The sequence below is a fragment of the Leptodactylus fuscus genome, chromosome 11 (assembly GCF_031893055.1).
Source record: "Leptodactylus fuscus isolate aLepFus1 chromosome 11, aLepFus1.hap2, whole genome shotgun sequence".
Classification (NCBI taxonomy): domain Eukaryota; kingdom Metazoa; phylum Chordata; class Amphibia; order Anura; family Leptodactylidae; genus Leptodactylus; species Leptodactylus fuscus.
In genome coordinates, this window is record NC_134275.1 from 28429941 (window position 1) to 28451277 (window position 21337).

The 21337-nt window shown below is 46.8% G+C and overlaps 1 protein-coding gene across 1 annotated transcript in view; it reads left to right on the forward strand.

Moving 5' to 3' along the window:
- The first annotated feature begins 9923 nt into the window (after positions 1-9923).
- PSMB7 (proteasome 20S subunit beta 7) overlaps positions 9924-21337 on the forward strand; it is a 61885-nt gene continuing 50471 nt past the window's right edge. The window contains exons 1-4 of the mRNA XM_075259392.1: positions 9924-10035; positions 11006-11099; positions 12083-12180; positions 13377-13517. Coding sequence (XP_075115493.1) covers positions 9974-10035; positions 11006-11099; positions 12083-12180; positions 13377-13517 — 395 coding nt within the window. The 5' untranslated portion in view covers positions 9924-9973. The remainder of the gene's footprint in view (positions 10036-11005; positions 11100-12082; positions 12181-13376; positions 13518-21337) is intronic.

The window sequence follows — 21337 nt, forward strand, 5'->3', positions numbered from 1 at the left end:
ATGCTCATTAGTACCCTCCCCCACTATATTATACATACCTCCCAACTTTTGAAGAACCGAAAGAGGGACAAAATGTGCGGCGCGCTTAGCGCGCCGCTGTAAATTTAGCCCCGCCCACTTTTGTGTTAACTCCGCCCACTCGTTAATTTTTCATGTGCCCGCACACAGTATATTCCTCCTACAGTCACCCGTAAATTATATGTCCCCCTTCTATCTCTCCCCCAGTTTCATATACACCCTTCATCTGCCCCCAGTTTCATGTCCCTCTTCCATCTCTGCCCCCAGATTCATGTCCTTCCATCTCTGCCCCCAGATTCATGTCCTCTCCATCTCTGCCCCCAGATTCATGTCCCCACATCTCTGCCCCCAGATTCATGTCCCCACATCTCTGCCCCCAGATTCATGTCCCACATCTCTGCCCCCAGATTCATGTCCCTCCATCTCTGCCCCCAGATTCATGTCCTCTCCATCTCTGCCCCCAGATTCATGTCCCCCATCTCTGCCCCCAGATTCATGTCCCCCATCTCTGCCCTCAGATTCATGTCCTCTCCATCTCTGCCCCCAGATTCATGTCCCCACATCTCTGCCCCCAGATTCATGTCCCTCCATCTCTGCCCCCAAATTCATGTCCTCTCCATCTCTGCCCCAGATTCCTGTCCCTCCATCTCTGCCCTCAGATTCATGTCCCCCATCTCTGCCCCCAGATTCATGTCCTCTCCATCTCTGCCCCCAGTGTCATGCCGTCCTCTCCTTCATCTGCCCCCAGATTCACGTTCCACCTACACATTAAACTTACCTTCTCCTCCGCTCCCTCGCCGCTCTCTGCCCGCCTCTCTCGCTGACACATGCAGCTGAAGGAAGGAGCTGACACAGGTCAGCTCCTCGCTTCGCCGCTGCCCGCCTCTCTCCCTGACACATGCGGCTGAAGCTGCTTGCGTGCTCTCTTCGCCGCTGCGTCTCTCTCTCTCTCTCGCTGACACATGCGGCTGAAGCGAGGAGCTGACCTGTGTCAGCTCCTCGATTCGCCGCTGCCGCCGGCTCCTGGCTTGTACATCGCGTCTACAAATCAGGAGCCGGCGGCAGCAGCGAAGCGAGGAGCTGACACAGGTCAGCTCCTCGCTTCAGCCGCATGTGTCAGCGAGAGAGAGACACAGCGGCGAAGCGAACACGCGAGCAGCTTCAGCCGCATGTGTCAGGGAGAGAGGCGGGCAGCGGCGAAGCGAGGAGCTGACCTGTGTCAGCTCCTTGCTTCAGCCGCATATGTGTTCAACTTAGATCTGCGTCCTCTGGAACATACCTCCCTCCAACCGGGACCGCGGGACATGTAACCCAAATCGGGACTGTCCCGCAGAAATCGGGACGGTTGGGAGGTATGTATTATATGCTCATCAGTACCCTCCCCCCCCCACTGTATTATATGCTCATCAGTACCCTCCCCCCCACTGTATTATATGCTCATTAGTACCCTCCCCCCACTATATTATATGCTCATCAGTACCCTCCCCCCACTGTATTATATGCTCATCAGTACCCTCCCCCCCACTGTATTATATGCTCATCAGTACCCCCCCACTGTATTATATGCTCATTAGTACCCTCCCCCCACTATATTATATGCTCATTAGTACCCTCCCCCCACTGTATTATATGCTCATCAGTACCCTCCCCCCCACTGTATTATATGCTCATCAGTACCCTCCCCCCACTGTATTATATGCTCATCAGTACCCCCCACACTGTATTATATGCTCATTAGTACCCTCCCCCCCACTGTATTATATGCTCATCAGTACCCTCCCCCCACTGTATTATATGCTCATCAGTACCCTCCCCCCCCCACTGTATTATATTCTCATTAGTACCCTCCCCCCACTATATTATATGCTCATCAGTACCCTCCCCCCACTGTATTATATGCTCATCAGTACCCTCCCCCCCACTGTATTATATGCTCATCAGTACCCTCCCCCCACTGTATTATATGCTCATTAGTACCCTCCCCCCACTGTATTATATGCTCATCAGTACCCTCCCCCCACTGTATTATATGCTCATCAGTACCCCCCCCCCCACTGTATTATATGCTCATTAGTACCCTCCCCCCACTATATTATATGCTCCTCAGTACCCTCCCCCCACTGTATTATATGCTCATCAGTACCCTCCCCCCCCACTGTATTATATGCTCATTAGTACCCTCCCCCCACTGTATTATATGCTCATCAGTACCCCCCCCCCACACTGTATTATATGCTCATCAGTACCCCCCACTGTATTATATGCTCATCAGTACCCTCCCCCCACTGTATTATATGCTCATCAGTACCCTCCCCCCCCCCACTGTATTATATGCTCATTAGTACTCTCCCCCCCCTCCCCGGTATTATATGCTCATCAGTACCCTCCCCCCCACTGTATTATATGCTCATCAGTACCCCCCACTGTATTATATGCTCATTAGTACCCTCTCCCCACTGTATTATATGCTCATCAGTACCCTCCCCCCCACTGTATTATATGCTCATCAGTACCCCCCACTGTATTATATGCTCATCAGTACCCTCCCCCCACTGTATTATATGCTCATTAGTACCCTCTCCCCACTATATTATATGCTCCTCAGTACCCTCCCCCCACTGTATTATATGCTCATCAGTACCCTCCCCCCCACACTGTATTATATGCTCATTAGTACCCTCCCCCCACTGTATTATATGCTCATCAGTACCCCCCACACTGTATTATATGCTCATCAGTACCCCCCACTGTATTATATGCTCATCAGTACCCTCCCCCCACTGTATTATATGCTCATCAGTACCCTCCCCCCCACTGTATTATATGCTCATTAGTACTCCCCCCCCACTGTATTATATGCTCATTAGTACCCTCCCCCCACTGTATTATATGCTCATCAGTACCCTCCCCCCCACTGTATTATATGCTCATTAGTACCCTCCCCCCACTGTATTATATGCTCATCAGTACCCCCCCACTGTATTACATGCTCATCAGTACCCCCCACTGTATTATATGCTCATTAGTACCCTCCCCCCACTGTATTATATGCTCATCAGTACCCTCCCCCCCACTGTATTATATGCTCATTAGTACTCTCCCCCCACTGTATTATATGCTCATCAGTACCCCCCCACACACTGTATTATATGCTCATTAGTACTCTCCCCCCACTGTATTATATGCTCATCAGTACCCTCCCCCCCACTGTATTATATGCTCATTAGTACCCTCCCCCCACTGCATTATATGCTCATCAGTACCCTCCCCCCCCACTGTATTATATGCTCATCAGTACCCTCCCCCCCACTGTATTATATGCTCATCAGTACCCCCCCCACTGCATTATATGCTCATCAGTACCCCCCACTGTATTATATGCTCAACAGTACCCCCCCCCCCACACACTGTATTATATGCTGATTAGTACCCTCCCCCCACTGTATTATATGCTCATCAGTACCCTCCCCCCCACTGTATTATATGTTCATTAGTACCCTCCTCCCACTGTATTATATGCTCATCAGTACCCTCCCCCCCACTGTATTATATGCTCATAAGTACCCCCCCCACTGTATTATATGCTCATCAGTACCCTCCCCCCACTGTATTATATGCTCATCAGTACCCCCCCCACACACACACACTGTATTATATGCTCATCAGTACCCCCCCACACACACACTGTATTATATGCTTATCAGTACCCCCCCACACTGTATTATATGCTCATCAGTACCCCCCCCACACACACACTGTATTATATGCTCATCAGTACCCCCCCACACACACACTGTATTATATGCTTATCAGTACCCCCCCCACACTGTATTATATGCTCATCAGTACCCCCCCACACACACACACACACACTGTATTATATGCTCATCAGTACCCCCCACTGTATTATATGCTGATGAGCAGTGGGGGGGGGGGGAGGGTACTGTTGAGCATATAATACAGTAGGGGGAGTACCCTCCCCCCTCATCAGCACCCTCCCCCCCTGTATTATATGCTCATCAGTACAATCACACCCACACTGTCATATTTACCCATGAAGAGCCGCCGCGGTACGTCCTCCTCCTTCCAGACTGCAGGAGCGATGACGTCATCGCGCCTGCGTCGGGGGCAGAGGTCACTCTCTGCCATCAGTGTAGGCCGCGGTCGGGCGGCCCCTGACAGCTTTCAGTTGTATGTGCAAATGCACATGCAACTGAAAGCGGCGATCCGCTCACTAACGGGTAATCGGATTCCCCATTGATGAGCGATCCATGTGACAGCGCGGGCCACATGCGGCGGGCCGGATAAATGTCCTCGGCGGGCCGCATGTGGCCCGCGGGCCATAGTTTGAGGACCGCTGGTCTAGCCTATCCAGGCCTGTTATTTAATATGAAACTACAACAAAATAGATCTGGGAGTCTTGTGCCCCTAACACTAGTTAAGCCACTGCAAAACATACAGCAAAACATAAGGCATAACCCTTAGTGTGAACGACTCCAGAGAGTCTATGGTGGTGACAATTCATATCCTAAGTATACATGGATAAATCCTAGTAAAAAAATAAACTTACATGGATCTTGGCAAGAGGAAACAACAAACCCTTGCATGCCCAAATATATGAGACAGAGACCTTATTGTGAACAACTACAAAGCATGTATGATCAAGAAAATTGAATTAAGTGTAACACAGATGAAGCCTAGCATGGATTCACTAAGAGCAATACGTCATATATTTATAGTTGTATTTAGTAGAGATGAGCGAGTACTGTTCGGATCAGCTGATCCGAACAGCACGCTCCATAGAAATGAATGGATGCACCTGGTACTTCCGCTTTGACGTCAGCCGGCCGCTTAACCCCCCGCGTGCCGGCTACATCCATTCATTTCTATGCGAGCGTGCTGTTCGGATCGGCTGATCTGAACAGTACTCGCTCATCTCTAGTATTTAGCAGTCTTCTTGCTGGGATTCAGCTATGTTATACTCCAGATGGGAACTTTCATGATCCTATATGCTATGTTTTTCAGGGAGTGTTTCCATTGTGGTTTTATATTAATATTTTAATTTCTGCTCGGTATGACACACTATGACTAAAGGATCAGCACAACCTGGACACATAAGCAGATTTGCACTGAACCCTATGGATTTTAATTAATGGAATAAAAGTGAAGTTTTAATTGTCTGTTCCAGCGCTGGAAACAAATCACATTGTACGCTTACCTTTGGTTCACATCTGAAGTACTTTCCTGTCCGCATGTTCCCTGTGGAGATCTCGCGGCAAGCACACGGACCCTATTATAGTCTATGGGGTCCGTGTGCTTTCCCTGTACACTGCTTGCAAATGCGTTCGGTAGTCCGTTTGGGGGTCCCCATGCGGACTTCGCCAAACAGATTACCAACGCAGATGTGAATGAGGCCTAAGATGTGTTCCTGGGTTTAAAACCTATGAAAAATAGAATAACTCTCAAAATAAGTTCCAGTGTTTTTTAAATACACACATATATATATATATATATATATATATCTATATATCTATATATCTATATATATATATATATATATATATATATATATATATATATATATACACCGTATTTTTCGGACTATAAGACGCACTGGACTATAAGACACACCCAGGTTTTAGAGGAGAAAAATAGGGATAAAAAAATTTTCAGGCAAAAAATAGTAAAATATTTAATGTATGGGAGTTGTAGTTTTGGAACAGCTGCAAGGCCACATTGACAGGTGACCCTGCAGCTGTACGGGGATGTATAGGGCGTTTTTTTTTGTGGGGCCAGGTGTACTTTTTAGATATACCATTTTGGGAAATGTTTATTGCTTAGATCACCTATTATTTAATTCAGAGGCAAAACAGAGAGAAAAACCCAGCGGTTTAGCACTTTTGATTTTGACGTTCACTGTACATAAAACTATTAGTAGACCGGGCATTTTCAGACACAGGTAGACCTAATGTGTATGTTTCACAGTAATGTTATACTTTTATATGTATTCTAGGGAAAGGAGGTGAACTTTTATTTATTTTATTTTTTATTATATTTTTTAAGTGGGTTTTTTTTTTTTTTTTACTATTTTATTATCCCCCGCCTAGGGGGCTTGAACCTGCAATCATTTGATTGCAAGTCCCATAGACGGCAATACAAGTGTATTGCCGTCTATGGGAGATTCTATACATTACTATCGCGGAGTGTCATAGACCAGCCGCGATAGTAATATATAGCTATGACAGGCCTGGGAGCCTTCATTAGGCTCCTGGCTGTCATCGGAACAGGTCGGCTCCTGCGGCCTCACCGTGCAGGAGCTGGCCTGCATCACTAAAGGTATGGGGCCGGTGGGGACCGGCCCCGGGGCTAACTAACTGCCGGGACCTGCGGAGGAGGAGCGGATTTACAGCATGCCACCGCTGGTTTTCTTCAGCGGCAGGAGCGTGGCAATCTGCAGGCCCCGGCAGCTAAGACACTCCCCGGCATCTGCTGTAATAGACCGGCAAATGCCGTGGACTGTCTTAGCTGCCGGGGCCTGCAGATTGTCACGCTCCTGCCGCTGCAGAAAACCAGCGGTGGCAGTAGCGCGGCCATGCTGCAAATCCGCTCACACAGTATTCGGACTATAAGACGCACCATCATTTTCCTCCAAAATTTGGGGGAGAAAAAGTGCGTCTTATAGTCCGAAAAATACGGTATATCATATATATATATATATATATATATATATATATATATATATATATATAGGATTAGAAATGACTATGGAATTATTGCAGTAGCATATGTCCCAACCGTCCCAGATTCTGTGGGACATTCCCGATCTCAGGGTCATGTCCCGCAGTCCTGGTCGGCAGGATGTTTGTTCCGGTTTCAACTCATCTGTGTCCAACGCTGAGCTCTGGCTCTGGGCGCAATGTGATGACGTCACTCACATCGAGCACGCAGCTTTCCAGAACAGACTGAGACTGCAGACAGGAGCATGAGGGGGAGCATGAAAGCGGGGGCAGAGATGAGATGGAGCATGAAACTGGGAGCAGAGATGAGGGGGGACATGAAACTGGGGGCGGGGGGAGGACATGAAACTGGGGGCAGATATGAGGGGGGACAAGAAACTGGGGGCGGGGGGAGGACATGAAACTGGTGGCAGATGGAGGGGGGACATGAAACTGGGGGAGAAATGGAGGGGGAGATGAAACTGGGGGCAGATGAATGGGGGCACTTAAACTAGGGGGACATTAAGGAGGATATTAATCTGGGGACAAGTGGAGGGGGGCATTAAACCATAGGAGTAGCTGGAGGGTGACCTGTCTGCTTCTAGCTGCCTGAGTTTAATGAGCTGCCATTAAATTATTGCCCCCGTCCAACTACCCCCACTGTTTAATGTCCCCCTCCAGCTGCTCCAGTTCCATGTCACCCTCTAGTTTCCACCAGTTTAAACAGGGGCACCAGGAGAGGGATTTAATACTGTGGGGCAGTTGGAAGGGAACATTATACATACCTCCCAACCGTCCCGATTTCCGCGGGACATTCACGATTTGGGTGACATGTCCCGCGGTCCCGGTTGGAGGGAGGTATGTCCCGATTTCAACTCAGATCTGAGATCTGAGTTGAACACATATGCGGCTGAAGCAAGGAGCTGACACAGGTCCGCTCCTCGCTTCGCCGCTGCCGCCGGCTACTGGCTTGTAGACGCGATGCGATGTGCTTCAGCAGCATATGTGTCAGCGAGAGAAGCGCGCAGAGAGCAGCGAAGGATGATGAAGGAGAGGACGGCATGACACTGGGGGCAGAGATGGAGAGGACGGCATGACACTGGGGGCAGAGATGGAGAGGACGGCATGACACTGGGGGCAGAGATGGAGAGGACGGCATGACACTGGGGGCAGAGATGTGGGGACATGAATCTGGGGGCAGAGATGGAGAGGACATGAATCTGGGGGCAGAGATGGAGAGGACATGAATCTGGGGGCAGAGATGGAGGGGACATGAATCTGGGGGCAGAGATGGAGGGGACATGAATCGGGGCAGAGATGGGGGACATGAATCTGGGGACAGAGATGGAGGGGACATGAATCTGGGGGCAGAGATGGGGGACATGAATCTGGGGGCAGAGATGGAGGGGACATGAATCTGGGGGCAGAGATGGAGGGGACATGAATCTGGGGACAGAGATGGAGAGGACATGAATCTGGGGGCAGAGATGGAGAGGACATGAATCTGGGGGCAGAGATGGAGAGGACATGAATCTGGGGGCAGAGATGGAGGGGACATGAATCTGGGGGCAGAGATGGAGGGGACATGAATCGGGGCAGAGATGGGGGACATGAATCTGGGGACAGAGATGGAGGGGACATGAATCTGGGGGCAGAGATGGGGACATGAATCTGGGGGCAGAGATGGAGGGGACATGAATCTGGGGGCAGAGATGGAGGGGACATGAATCTGGGGGCAGAGATGGAGGGGACATGAATCTGGGGACAGAGATGGAGGGACATGAATCTGGGGGCAGATATGGAGGGGCATGAATCTGGGGGCAGAGATGGAGGGACATGAATCTGGGGGCAGAGATGGGGGGACATGAATCTGGGGGCAGAGATGGAGGAACATGAAATTGGGGGCAGAGATGGAGGGACATGAATGGGGGCAGAGATGGGGGGACATGAATCTGGGGGCAGAGCTGGAGGGGGACATGAATCTGGGGGCAGAGATGGAGGGGGGACATGAATCTGGGGGCAGAGATGGAGGGGACATGAAACTGGGGCAGAGATGGGGGGACATGAATCTGGGGGCAGAGATGGGGGACATGAATCTGGGGGCAGAGATGGAGGGGGACATGAATCTGGGGGCAGAGATGGAGGGGGGACATGAATCTGGGGGCAGAGATGGAGGGGACATGAAACTGGGGCAGAGATGGGGGGACATGAATCTGGGGGCAGAGATGGAGGGGACATGAATCTGGGGGCAGAGATGGGGGGACATGAATCTGGGGGCAGAGATGGAAGAGGGATATGAAACTGGGGGCAGATGAAGGGTGTATATGAAACTGGGGGAGAGATAGAGGGGGGACATATCATTTACGGGTGACTGTAGGAGGATTATACTGTGTGCGGGCACATGAAAAATTAATGAGTGGGCGGAGTCAACACAAAAGTGGGTGGGACTAACGTTTTGTCCCTCTTTCGGTTCTTCAAAAGTTGGGAGGTATGCATTATAATGTGAGGACATATAATGTACAGGTGACTGTAGGAGGATTATACTGTGTGGGGCACATGTAAAATGAATGAGAATGGGCGGAGTCAGCGCAAAAGTGGGTGGGGTTAAAATTTGCGCCACACATGTTGTCCCTCTTTCTATTCTTCAAGAGTGGGGAGGTATGCGGTAAAAAAGTAAATTCCAATAAACTCATTTTAATAATTCCATTTATTGAATGACTGCCACAAAACAGAGGAAGTAACAGACATATCCGCTAACTCGATAACCGCTACGACCAACACAATACAATTAACACAATCTTTAACGTGATGGCTTGAATAACAATTATGCAATTTTATATTTTATTTATCCAGTAACAGAGTGGGCGCTAATATTATTATATGGTGTCTGAGTTTATTTAGCTGTGCCCTTTATAAAAGCCACTGTTACTTTTGCTGCAAAATGTAATTAGTGATTTATGGAAGTGCGGTATCATTTACAATGTGATATGTATCAGGTATTGGAGCCGTATTCGCAGGCTTATCACTGCTGGACTACAATTCCCATGAATCTTACGGATCTTCTGGATAAGCAGCGAAGTGCGCTGAATTATGGGAGTTGAAGTTCTACAACACAGAAGGCACGGCGGCGGTGACTCTGCATTTGTATGAGCTTTATTGAGTACGCATGACGAACAGGAGAAGCGGAAGTTATTAGAATTGTTCTCCCGGCACCGGAAGTCGTCTCATTCTCAGGAAAGATGGCATCCGTGACTGTGCGCTCTGCGCCTGTGAGCGGCTTTGACTTCGCGAACTGCAGGAGGTGAGAACACGGTCCTGTGGGGTGACATGGCGGTCTGTGTGACGGCTCCAGGACGGACATGGGCGTCCCGGCCATTATCCGAGTGGAGGGATAGAAGCGCGGACTAGTGACAACTACACGGCGTGACTCAGGGCTCTTAGCCTGCAGCAGGCTGATAGGTTAGACGTGTGGGGCATTGTCTGTCATGTAACCAGGGGCACTGGGCTGCCCAAACTGGGAACCACTAAGTATAGGGCTGTGTGCTACTGTGCAGGGAGATGCTTATACCTAATTACTAAGGTAACTGGAGGCACCGGGCTGCCCAAACAGGTAAATGAGAGACCCTGGGCTTCTTGTTCTGCTGGCTGGGTGTCTCTGACTGCCCAAACCACTGTCTGGGATCCGCTGGGCTGTCCGAACCGCTGTCTTGAAGGCGCTGGGCTGCCCAAATTGCCAACCGGGAGGCGCTGGGCTGCCCAAATTGCCAACCGGGAGGCGCTGGGCTGCCCAAATTGCCAACCGGGAGGCGCTGGGCTGCCCAAATTGCCAACCGGGAGGCGCTGGGCTGCCCAAATTGCCAACCGGGAGGCGCTGGGCTGCCCAAATTGCCAACCGGGAGGCGCTGGGCTGCCCAAATTGCCAACCGGGAGGCGCTGGGCTGCCCAAATTGCCAACCGGGAGGCGCTGGGCTGCCTTACCAGGAAGATGATGCGGAGACTAGGGGCTGTCAGGCTGTCTGAGACAGGTAACTGAGGGGAACTCTGTAGGAACTTTAAAGATTTATTACAAATCCAGACAGCTATGTTTGTGTAATCTAATTTTGTGCCATATATCCTCTCATGGAGTATTTAGTAATTAATGTTTTCAGATTGGTGACCTTTACTGACAAGATAGCATCGGCAGACTAACCCAATTTAATCCTAGCCTTACATCTGTATGTAGGAAGCTGTGGTAATGCTTCTGATGCTTATTTCTGCTTATTGACCAATAGAAATGCTCTTCTGGAAAAGGAATTCACTCAAAAAGGACACAAGCTTCCCGCAGCTCGCAAAACCGGAACCACAATAGCAGGAGTGGTCTTCAAGGTAAGGTATTTCCAGACCTTTTTAAGGAACAACTGTAGCAGCGCCCCTATGTAATCCATTCATCCAGCCTCCTCTGTCTTAGCAAAACCAGCCAACTTTTTTTTTGTGCATTAGCAGTGACAGAGAAAGGGGTTGGCTTTGCTATTACAATGAGCAATTCTGTCAGATCTCACAATAGATATCATACCAAGTAATAGGGAGAGTACAGATTTGGATGCTGGACATGTGACCCATAGGCAGAACTAGCCCTCAGACCTGATGTTATAGAAGCTGCGGTGCTGGAGCCCTGGGTTGGAATCCTGCCAAGGGCAACATCTGAAAGGAGTTAAAGCATTTTTTCTTTTAACTTTGTATTGTTATTCCTGTTATCTCCCCCCTGTTATGTGTTGTTATTCCTGTTATCCTCCTAGATACATAAATGGACAACTGGGTGTTACCATTCCCTTTCTGAAGGGGAGTATTCCTATACATGCCGATACTGGATTCATTGATTGGTTGGTGTCAGACTGGTCAGGAACAATCCTTAAGCCGATGACAATTTATAATTTTCTAGGAGGAACAACACCATGCAGAATTCTAAGAAAGATGCTCCAGATTAATATGTTATATTAATATGTTAATATTAAAACAGACATACCAGGGAAGGTAATAGGTCTTAACAGAGCATGTGTGTTTGCCGTGGTAGTTGGTATAGAAGTAGAAGTCACTCTCAGGCCCATATGCCAAAGACTCTTCTGCCACACAGGAAGACACTAGTATTGATTTGTTTGAGTGCATAGTGTTATATGACTGACAGTGACAAGCAGTGTTGTTTCCCATCTTAGACTTGCGCTAATATATTTTTCCCTAATACCTGTTTGGTGACGATGTATCTTAGTGAAATCTCCTCATTCTGCTTTCCGAGTCGACAAGTAATAATCATATTCCTATAGTCTTATGGTTATGTTATTAGTTAATCTGAAGACTTCTGTTTTTCTCCATAGGATGGCGTTGTACTTGGTGCTGATACCAGAGCCACAGAAGGCATGGTGGTAGCTGATAAGAACTGTTCTAAGATCCACTACATAGCTCCCAATGTCTAGTAAGTATCTGTATGATATAAGGTGCCAATTTTAGAAACAGTTGTGAAGATGGGTAACTTTTGAAAAAATTCTTCACTTAGCAAAATTTTTAGGCAATCTAGAAAAGTCATTTGGCTTACGAGCAATACTGTTCCTTCAATCCCACCCGCTATCTTATATTAGTTCCAGTAGGGGTCTTTGTATTGCAGTCTTCTGGCTGCTTCATAAACAGGCAATCTGTTGGGCTGGGCCTTGACAGCCCTACAATGTACTGTCTTTGTGTCACATGACATTGACGGATTGGCAGAGGTAACCCACTTATCTCTTTTTATCTGCTTAGATGCCACAATTGCTATTGACTTCTGCATTTCCAGCAGTATGTCCGGGATTGGTGTTAGCTGTAAATTACAGCTGAAACCCACTGCATATAGACACAGCTCTTGTGCCTTCACTATTGTGGAAATGGATGTGTAATTAGTCTTCCATTTGTCAGCACAAAGATTGTAGGGCATAAAGAGTTAAACAACTGGGATAGAAGTTTTCTCTAATTCTGGCCACTAATGCTACATTAACACGATCGGAGCAGGAATGACTTGTAAGTCTCCGTACTGCCTATGTAGGCAAACACTCTCCCTGATGCGTACGATTATCCCCTGACCACGATCTTAATCTGTGATACTTGGTCAGTGTATGGGCTGGATTTATTGGTCTGAGCATAATGCCAGGGGAGGGATTAGCATTATGTTGGTGTGGACCTGTGTTTTATTGGGTTATCACATGAACACAGTATATGTGTGGCATTTCTTTGTAACCCTAAGACTGAGGCCTCATGGTGCAGAAAAAGCTGCTTTTTTTATTGCAGATATTGCTGCGTTTTTTGAGCCAAAGTCAGGAGGGGATTAAGCGGAAGGGAGAAGTGTAAAAGGTTCCTTTATATTTCCCATTCCTTTTGAAATCATTTCTGACTTTAGCTAAAAAAAAACACCAAAAAACAATGCAAAATCTGCAACCAAATAAAGCAGCTTTTCTGCAACATGGGACTTCAGCCTAATAATCTCTAATATAAAACTATGTTTATAATATAAAAAATGAACTTCACAAATTCATTGCTAAATCTATATATTTGTTCCCCAGTGAAACCTGAAAGTTCTACGACATGTTCTGCAAAAATAAGGTTTTATAGTTCAATAACTTGTTGGTATATCTTTTTTCTTAGCTGTTGTGGTGCTGGAACTGCAGCTGATACAGAAATGACAACCCAGATGATCTCTTCCAACATGGAGTTGCACGCCTTGTCGACAGGACGTTTACCCAGAGTAGCCACTGCTAACCGAATGCTTAAGCAGATGCTGTTCAGGTAAGAGGATGGTTAAAAATGATAATATAGGGAAGAGAACTCACTAGCTCAGTCTGGAAGGGCAGATTTTATGTAGCCAGAGAAATGTAACTGTGAAGTGACAGATGTGCACTCTTTGTGAAACTTTCCTGGCCTCTGCAGTTTGAAGTATTTTATGTTTAATCAACACTTGAGAACGGTTTTCAGTTTAACAGGGAAGGAGAGACATACAGTCCAATGATATAAACTAGCTATAACAAACAGGGGGGATACCACACACAGGGCTGAGAGGCATGGGAGGGAAGGAAGAGCCATAACATAGCAAGATTCCATATAAGGAAGCCTTGGGACAGGGGAAATTCTGACTCAAGAAAAGAGGTCAGAAAACTCAAAGGACTCCTGGAACTCCATCCACAGCCGCCAGAGGACCTCAAATTTAGAGGAATCTGGTTTGTCCTCCGCTACCAGGTTCTCCATTCTCTGGACGGGATGAAGCGCCTGTACAAATTCTACCAGGGTCAGTGCAGCAGTGCTAAACCAATGTGTGAGGAAAACCGTCCTGGCAGATGTGAAAAAATGTTGCAGGAGATCCTTCTTTACTGTGGAGAGTCTACTAGGAAAAACCAAGAGAAGAGCCATTTGAGGAGAAGGAGCGGCCACTCATTTTGTTATAAAGTTTAAAGAAGAGCTTTCACCTTTTGGGGCACATGCGGTTTTATACACTGCTAGAAAGCTGACAGTGCGTTGGATTCAGTGGGCTATCGGCTTTCACGTTCTGTGCCCCCGATGAAGAGCTATCAGTACCGGTACCGTAGCTCTTCACTGTCAGAAGGGCGTTTCTGGCAGTCGGTCAGGAACGCCCTTCCTCACAGTACCGTCTATTGCGATGTACTGTGAGAGCGGTGAGGAACGCCCCCTCCTTGTCCATAGACGAGTACTGGGGGGGAAGGGGCACTATCCTCACCGTTCAGTGTCATGGCTGGGTGGTAAGCAACGCCCCCTCTCACAGTACAGCACTGTATACGCTGCTGTGAGGATGGGCGTTCCTGACTGTCAGAAACGCCTGTCTGACAGTGAAGCGCTACGGTACCGTGTGTCCTTTTGCACAGGCTTTACTGATAACACCATCGCTAGGTCTTGCTACATTTTATTAAAAATGCTTCAAACCAAAACGCTTTGTATGTAGAAATTTTCATATTTTATTATGTACCTCTAAAGGGAGTCTGTCAGCAGAACCCAGTATATTATTGGAGCCCTGCAGATAAATAGTTTCACCTGAATCAAACAGTGTTTTAGGTGACCTGAGGTGATCCTAACCTATCTATTGGGCGTGGTTCTGGAGACAGACTCCCTATGCTTATTCACATGCAGCAAATGTTGATTAGCAAATAGATGCTAATTGTAAACTTACACAGGCAGTTATAAATCTGCTGCCTCTTTAGACTGCCTGTCTAAAGGTTTACACCACACATTGATTGGCCTGTTTTGTGGCCAGTTTTTTGCTTTTGCCAATTTTTTTTCAGCACAACTTGTCACATTTGAAGAAGACCTTTCATGTCCTCTAACATTGGTTGTATTATATACCTAACACTGCCAATGTTAGAGGACATGAAGGATCGTCATTTCAAGTGTAAATATCTTTTGATGTAAAAGTAGTTTGCTGCATTAATCTTAACCCCTTCCCGACATGCGCCGTAATAGTACGGCGCATGTCGGGTCTGTAACTATGGTGACCGCCCGGGAGCCGGGCGGCCGCCATAGCTGCTGGGTGTCTACTGCTTTAAGCAGTAGACAACCGGCTTTAATGCCTCCGATCGGTCCCCGGACCGATCGGAGGCATTAACCCCTCCGGCGCCGCGATCAAAGGCGCCGGAGGCGCCATTTTCCCGACGGCGCATGGGCGCCGCCATTTTGGCCGGGATCGCCGGCTCCTGGAGCATGCTCCAGGGCCGACCCCCCGTTGCCATGACAGCCGGGAGCCTTGTACAGGCTCCCAGGCTTGTCTGCAAATCCTCTCTTTTGCAGGCTGGTCTATGCAGCCTGCAAAAGAAAGGATGCTTTATTGCAATGCATTAACATTGTAATGCATTGCATTAGTGATCAGACCCCCTGGGGTTCAACACCCCTAGGGGGTCTAATAAATGCAAAAAAAAAAAAAAAAAAAAAAAAGTTATTAAAAAGAATTAAAAGTTCAAATCACCCCCCTTTCCCTAGAACGCATATAAAAGTAGTTAAAAACTGTGAAACATATACATGTTAGGTATCCCCGCGTCCGAAATCGCCCGCTCTACTAATCTATAAAAATATTTTTCCTGTTCGGTAAACGCCGTAGCGGGAAAAATAGTCGAAAGTGCCAAACCGCCGTTTTTTCACTGTTTTGATTCTGATAAAAATTTGAATAAAAAGTGATCAAAGCAATAACATTTCCCGAAAATGGTAGAACTAAAAAGTACACCCGGCCCCGCAAAAAAAGACGCCCTATGTATCCCCGTACACTTACGTATAAAAAAGTTACGGCTGTCGGAATATGGCGACTTTTAGAAAAAAAATTTTTTAACACAGTTTTGGAATTTTTTTTAGGGGTCAAAATGTAAATAAAACCATATAAATTTGGTATCCCTGGAACCGTACCGAAACACAGAATACAGGGGACAGGTCATTTTGGCTGCACAGTGAACGCCGTAAAACCAAAGCCCGTAAGAATGTCGCAGAAATGCATTTTTTCTTCAAATCCACCCCATTCTGAATTTTTTCCCTGCTTCCCAGTACATTATATAGAATAATTAATGGTAGCATCATGAAGAAAAATTTGTCCCGCAAAAATTAAGACCTCATATGGCTCTGGGAGCGGAGAAATAAAAAAGTTATTGGGTTTTGAAGGAGGGGAGTCAAAAATTAAAATCAAAAAATGCCATCGGCGGGAAGGGGTTAAAAGGTGCATTTTACTGCACAATGACGTTGTTTTCAGTGACAGGATTCTGGGACCACATTAATTATCGAATGTGATCAAGAGGGTCATGGATGCCTTACTTGAAAGTAAAAATATGACCAATTTTATAGTTATTAGAATTTTTGGAGTTGATCCAGGAATTTATTCCGATATCAATACTGGTATTGGGGAGCCTTCACATGGAGTAAACGCGCGTGTATTTTTGCAAAATACACGTGTAAAAATAAGACTCCCATTGACTTCAATGGTATTTTTTACACATGTAAAAATACGCCTGTAAAATATCATTGAAGTCAATGGGAGTCTTATTTTTATATGTGTATTTTTACACTTGTATTTTGTAAAAATACACGTGTATTTTTACACTTGTATTTTGTAAAAATACACGCGCGTTACTCCGTGTGAAGGCTCCCTTAGTTTGGCTTTATTATTTAGCATCTTTTAATATTAACATTGACAGCTGTAATTTTTAGGGAACGCTGACCTGAGCCATATATTTTTGTTTTTGCATTAGCCACCACATGGAAAATGTAGTATTACATGCTCACCTGAAGGTAGTCAGCACCTATCCACTTTTCCTTCGGAGATACTGCCCCTCTATTAATCACCCTCCATTTTTACTGCACTCAATATATTAAATCTACTGAGACCTCTTTTGGCACTTAGCGCGGCTCATGCCCCACAGCCGCAGTCAGAGGAAGGCATTTGTTCTTATGGATTCTGCACAGAAAATCCAGCAAATGAGCCTCCTGTGTGCAGATTTGTGGCATATCCACAACAGATATGTGTGTCAGTGTTGGGTTTTTGTTGCAGAGCCGATGGTAAATGTGTTCTATTTCCAATTAGCAAAACCAACATATATGAACAGAAGTTGAAAAGTTTAGCAGCACTACTGGGCACAGCCTCACATGGTGCCCATTAAACAATTAAGGTACCATGGTCCTTTCATTATCCTGTTTGGCAGGTGGACCATCAGTGTAGATTTTTGAGACACTTCTACGGCAGCCTTGTGCACACGAACAAGTGTGCAGGCTGAAGCTCTCCTAATGGGGGTCTGAGTCTCTGTTCTGATGAGTATAGAGCAGGTCCTCTCCTGCTCTGCAACATCTGAAGTGAACAAAACCCCACATTGAATTCAGTGGAGGATGGAGGCCATTCTGTCATCCAAGTACATTCTATTATGAAATGCCCCCCCCCCCCACCATGCACACTCGGTCATGTACTTGTGGCCTTAGGTGGTTGGTAGAAAGCCTTGATCTCTGCAGTAATTTACCTCGATTGTCAGATTCACACATTGCAGAAAATGGAGTGCATTTTCTGACTGAGCTGCTTTTTTTTCTTCTCTAAAATCAAAACATGGCCTGCCTATGCCTCTTCAAAGCGCTGCGGAAAGAACAGCAATGCGATCACGCAGCGGTTCCTTCCGCATCGCTTTAGCATTGCGATTACGGCCCATGGGGCCTTAGCCTAAGGAGGTTTTCTCAGCTTTATCAATTGCTTACCTTTCTTTAAAATATTAACAGGGTATGACACCGGGGACCTTTGCAGATCAGCAGTTCAGATGATAGCAGGGTTCTTGATGCTATGTTTTATTTAGCTTGTATTAACTTTTTTGATAAGGACTGAGTGATAAAACCTGCAGTTGTCATTTTTTTTCGCGTTGAAAATGATATAGCAGTTTTTTTCAGGCAGCTCATTCTAATTCTAATTGATACAGGTTTTTACTGTTTTTATAAAATCGCCTAAGAAATTAAGATTTTTCATGGGGACACATATGTATCATATACATATATACATGTATGTGATCACTTATTCCTTTTTACTGTTAGGCAGGGTGACCAGAAATTCTTCACATTATTTATCTTTATTTTTTTTTATCCACACAGAGTGCGTATTATGTTTTAGTTTTTTTGTTTTGTTTATTTAATGGTACTGCACAGGGGATTATAAAAGATACTCTGTTAGGGAGCGTTCACACTACAGTCGGTGTCCGACAGCTAGTGTCCGCTGCCAATGTCCGTTCAAAATCTTGCACCGACATTAGCATCGGACACTAGCTGTGTCCGTGACATTTTGCATTGATTTAAATGGACATCGGGTGTGTTCTTTTACAGTCCGAATCTGTCCTTAACTGTCCGTTCCCAAAGATGTCCGACTTTTCAAGCGGACAGCAAAACCCGACATGTAGGTTTAATTAATGCTGTAATTTAATTAATGCTGTAATTCGCAGCTTGTCAAGCATTTTGAGTATGTACATCTGGGTAGTGGTTCTCTTGTCCTGCAAGCTGTACTTATACGTCCTTGTAGTTTTAAGTAGCTGCATAAAATTATACAGGTGCTGAAGAGGAGAGATGGCTGTTACTACAGCGAGAGCTTCTCTGGAGAAGGCAGGGACGGTTCATTACTGTTCCTGCCTTCCCAATCACTGTGTACACTGCACTCAATGAACGCTGTATACTCAGCTATGGGAGCTATCACTAATATACTAATATATAGCAGTGACAGGCCCGGGAGCCTCATTAGGCTCCCGGCTGTCACCCGAACAGGTCGGCTCCTGCGATATCGCCGCGCAGGAGCCGGCCTGCAACTTCACAGGTATGGGGCCGGTGGGGACCGGCCCCGGGGGAGAAGGGGCCACGGATACTGACCCGGCATCCGCTGTACTAGAAAGGCGGATGCCGGGGAGGGATAGACGCCGGGGCCTGAGACATCGCTACGATCCTCTGCCCTGCATGAAGCCAGCGGCGGGGGCACGGAGGAGCGGAATAGCATCACTCCTCCCGCTGCTGGCTTCATGCACGGCAGAGGAGCGCAGCGATGTCTCAGGCCCCGGCGTCTATCACTTGCCGGCTTCCGCCTCTCTATTACAGCGGATGCCAGGCGCCACATTCAGACTATAAGACGCACCCTTCTTTTCCCCCAAAATTTTTTGGGAAAAAAGTGCGTCTTATAGTCCGAAAAATACGGTAGCTTTCTGGGGCTAAAGTATTGATGAGCCATAAATATCTGTATAAGATTAGTGGGGGTCTGACACCCTGAACCCAGCAAGTCAGCTATTTGAAGATGCTGTAGTGCACCCTGCCAGGTTCAGTAGTCACATGGTTCAGCTCTAGCTCCGTCTCATTCACGTGAATGAGGCTGAGCTGTAAATTCCAAGTATTGTCACCCCCAACTCTGAAAACAGCTGATCAGTGGTTGAACCACCACCAAACATACCGTGAATACCCAGGCTAAGGATAGGTCATCACTACGTCCTGGAAAATTCCTTTCACGGATGCACGGCTCTGTCTCACTCTCGATTTCTGACTCTGTTGGTCAGTTCTGGTTGTTGTGCTGAGCGTCAAGCTCTGTGGGCTCCATCGTCTATAACAATTGTCAGCGCGCCGGATGCGTATCCAAGTAGCACTTCATAAACTGTCTGGTTGACAACCAGTGGGGAGAAGAGCTTAGACCCCAGCGAAGAGAAGACAATATTCAAACTGTGTTGACAAATGATATAGTTTCCAATTCTCCGGGCTCCGTCCTGTCAGCCATTGTTCTAAAGCTTTACTTTACAGGAATTTGAAGAGGTGTCTGTGCCCGAGATTGAATTGCTTCTCATTGTGTTCATTTGTCTGACAAGGAAAAGCAGGCAGGAGAGAGGCTCTGCATGGCAGCTCCACCATGAAATATTTATACCAATTGTAGCAGCGGAACAGTTTAATTCTGCAAGGAATTTTCAGCAGCTCTAGGCAGACGCCATACATCACTGCGTGAAAGCAAATAGGAGAGTGTACATCATTTTAAAGTTTTAAGGAAAGGAGATCTGGGTTTCTGCCTCTGGCTTAGTGTCAAGCATCAGACTTTTCGCAAATCAATTACATCGGACTACTTTAGTTTTAGCAAGTTTGTAGAAAGGTGTCAAATGAAAGGGAGCTTTGTGCCGTTTACACAGATGAGAAAGCCGCTTTATAAAGATAAAGCTCCCATCTCATTTAGACAAGAGAGGGTGTCTGCGTACATCTTTATACCCACTTTACCATTTCAGCTGACGAATGAGAGGCAGAGTTGTTGGGGTGGAGTTGAATTAAGAGACGTGGTGGGTTTTATGGGTGTATTGGAATGAGTATGGTTAAAGGGATATTCTGGAAGTTACAGGATAGATGTCTAATCGGTGGAGGGCTGACCGCTGTTGGTCCCGTGAGCTACATGTATATATATGAGCATCAAGCTGAGAATGCTGCTGCCATTCTACTCTATTGTTTGGGACAGAAGTAACCAAGCATTGTATTTGGGTTTCATCAGAGGTGGAAGCCCTATAGAGGTGGATGGGGTGGCAGCACACGCGTGACTTGCTGGACACATGGGAACCCGATTCTTGTGATCCATAGTTGGACCCTCACTGATCAGACTGTTGGCCTCAATCATGTGACTTGGGGATAACTTCTAGGTCATCGATTGAGCATCACCTGAGATCCCTGTGGATTAGCTGTCTGGTGCTTCTGAAGCATAGGTTCCATTTCTCAGGCCATATGACATTGAGTACCTTGGTCTCATTCTTATTCAACTGTATGGGTTGAGCTGGTATACCAAGGACAGCTGCTGTACAAAATGACATCACTGTGCCTTGTAGGTACTGAAGAAGATGCAGCACCCACCGAGTACTGCAGGCTCTTCATACAGCTGGTCAGCCAGGATCTCAGGTGCAAACCCCTATCGATGTTCAATTGATGATCTGATAGGTCACAAATAACCTTGGAAACCCTTTTAATGGAGATGTCTGGCTTGGAAAATCCACGTTTAAAGAGGTTTTCAGGACTTTGATATCAGTGACCTTCACATAGGATAGATTTGTGGGGATCGGACTTTTGGTTGATCAGAGGCCAATGCTCCAGTGAAGGCTGCCCCATTT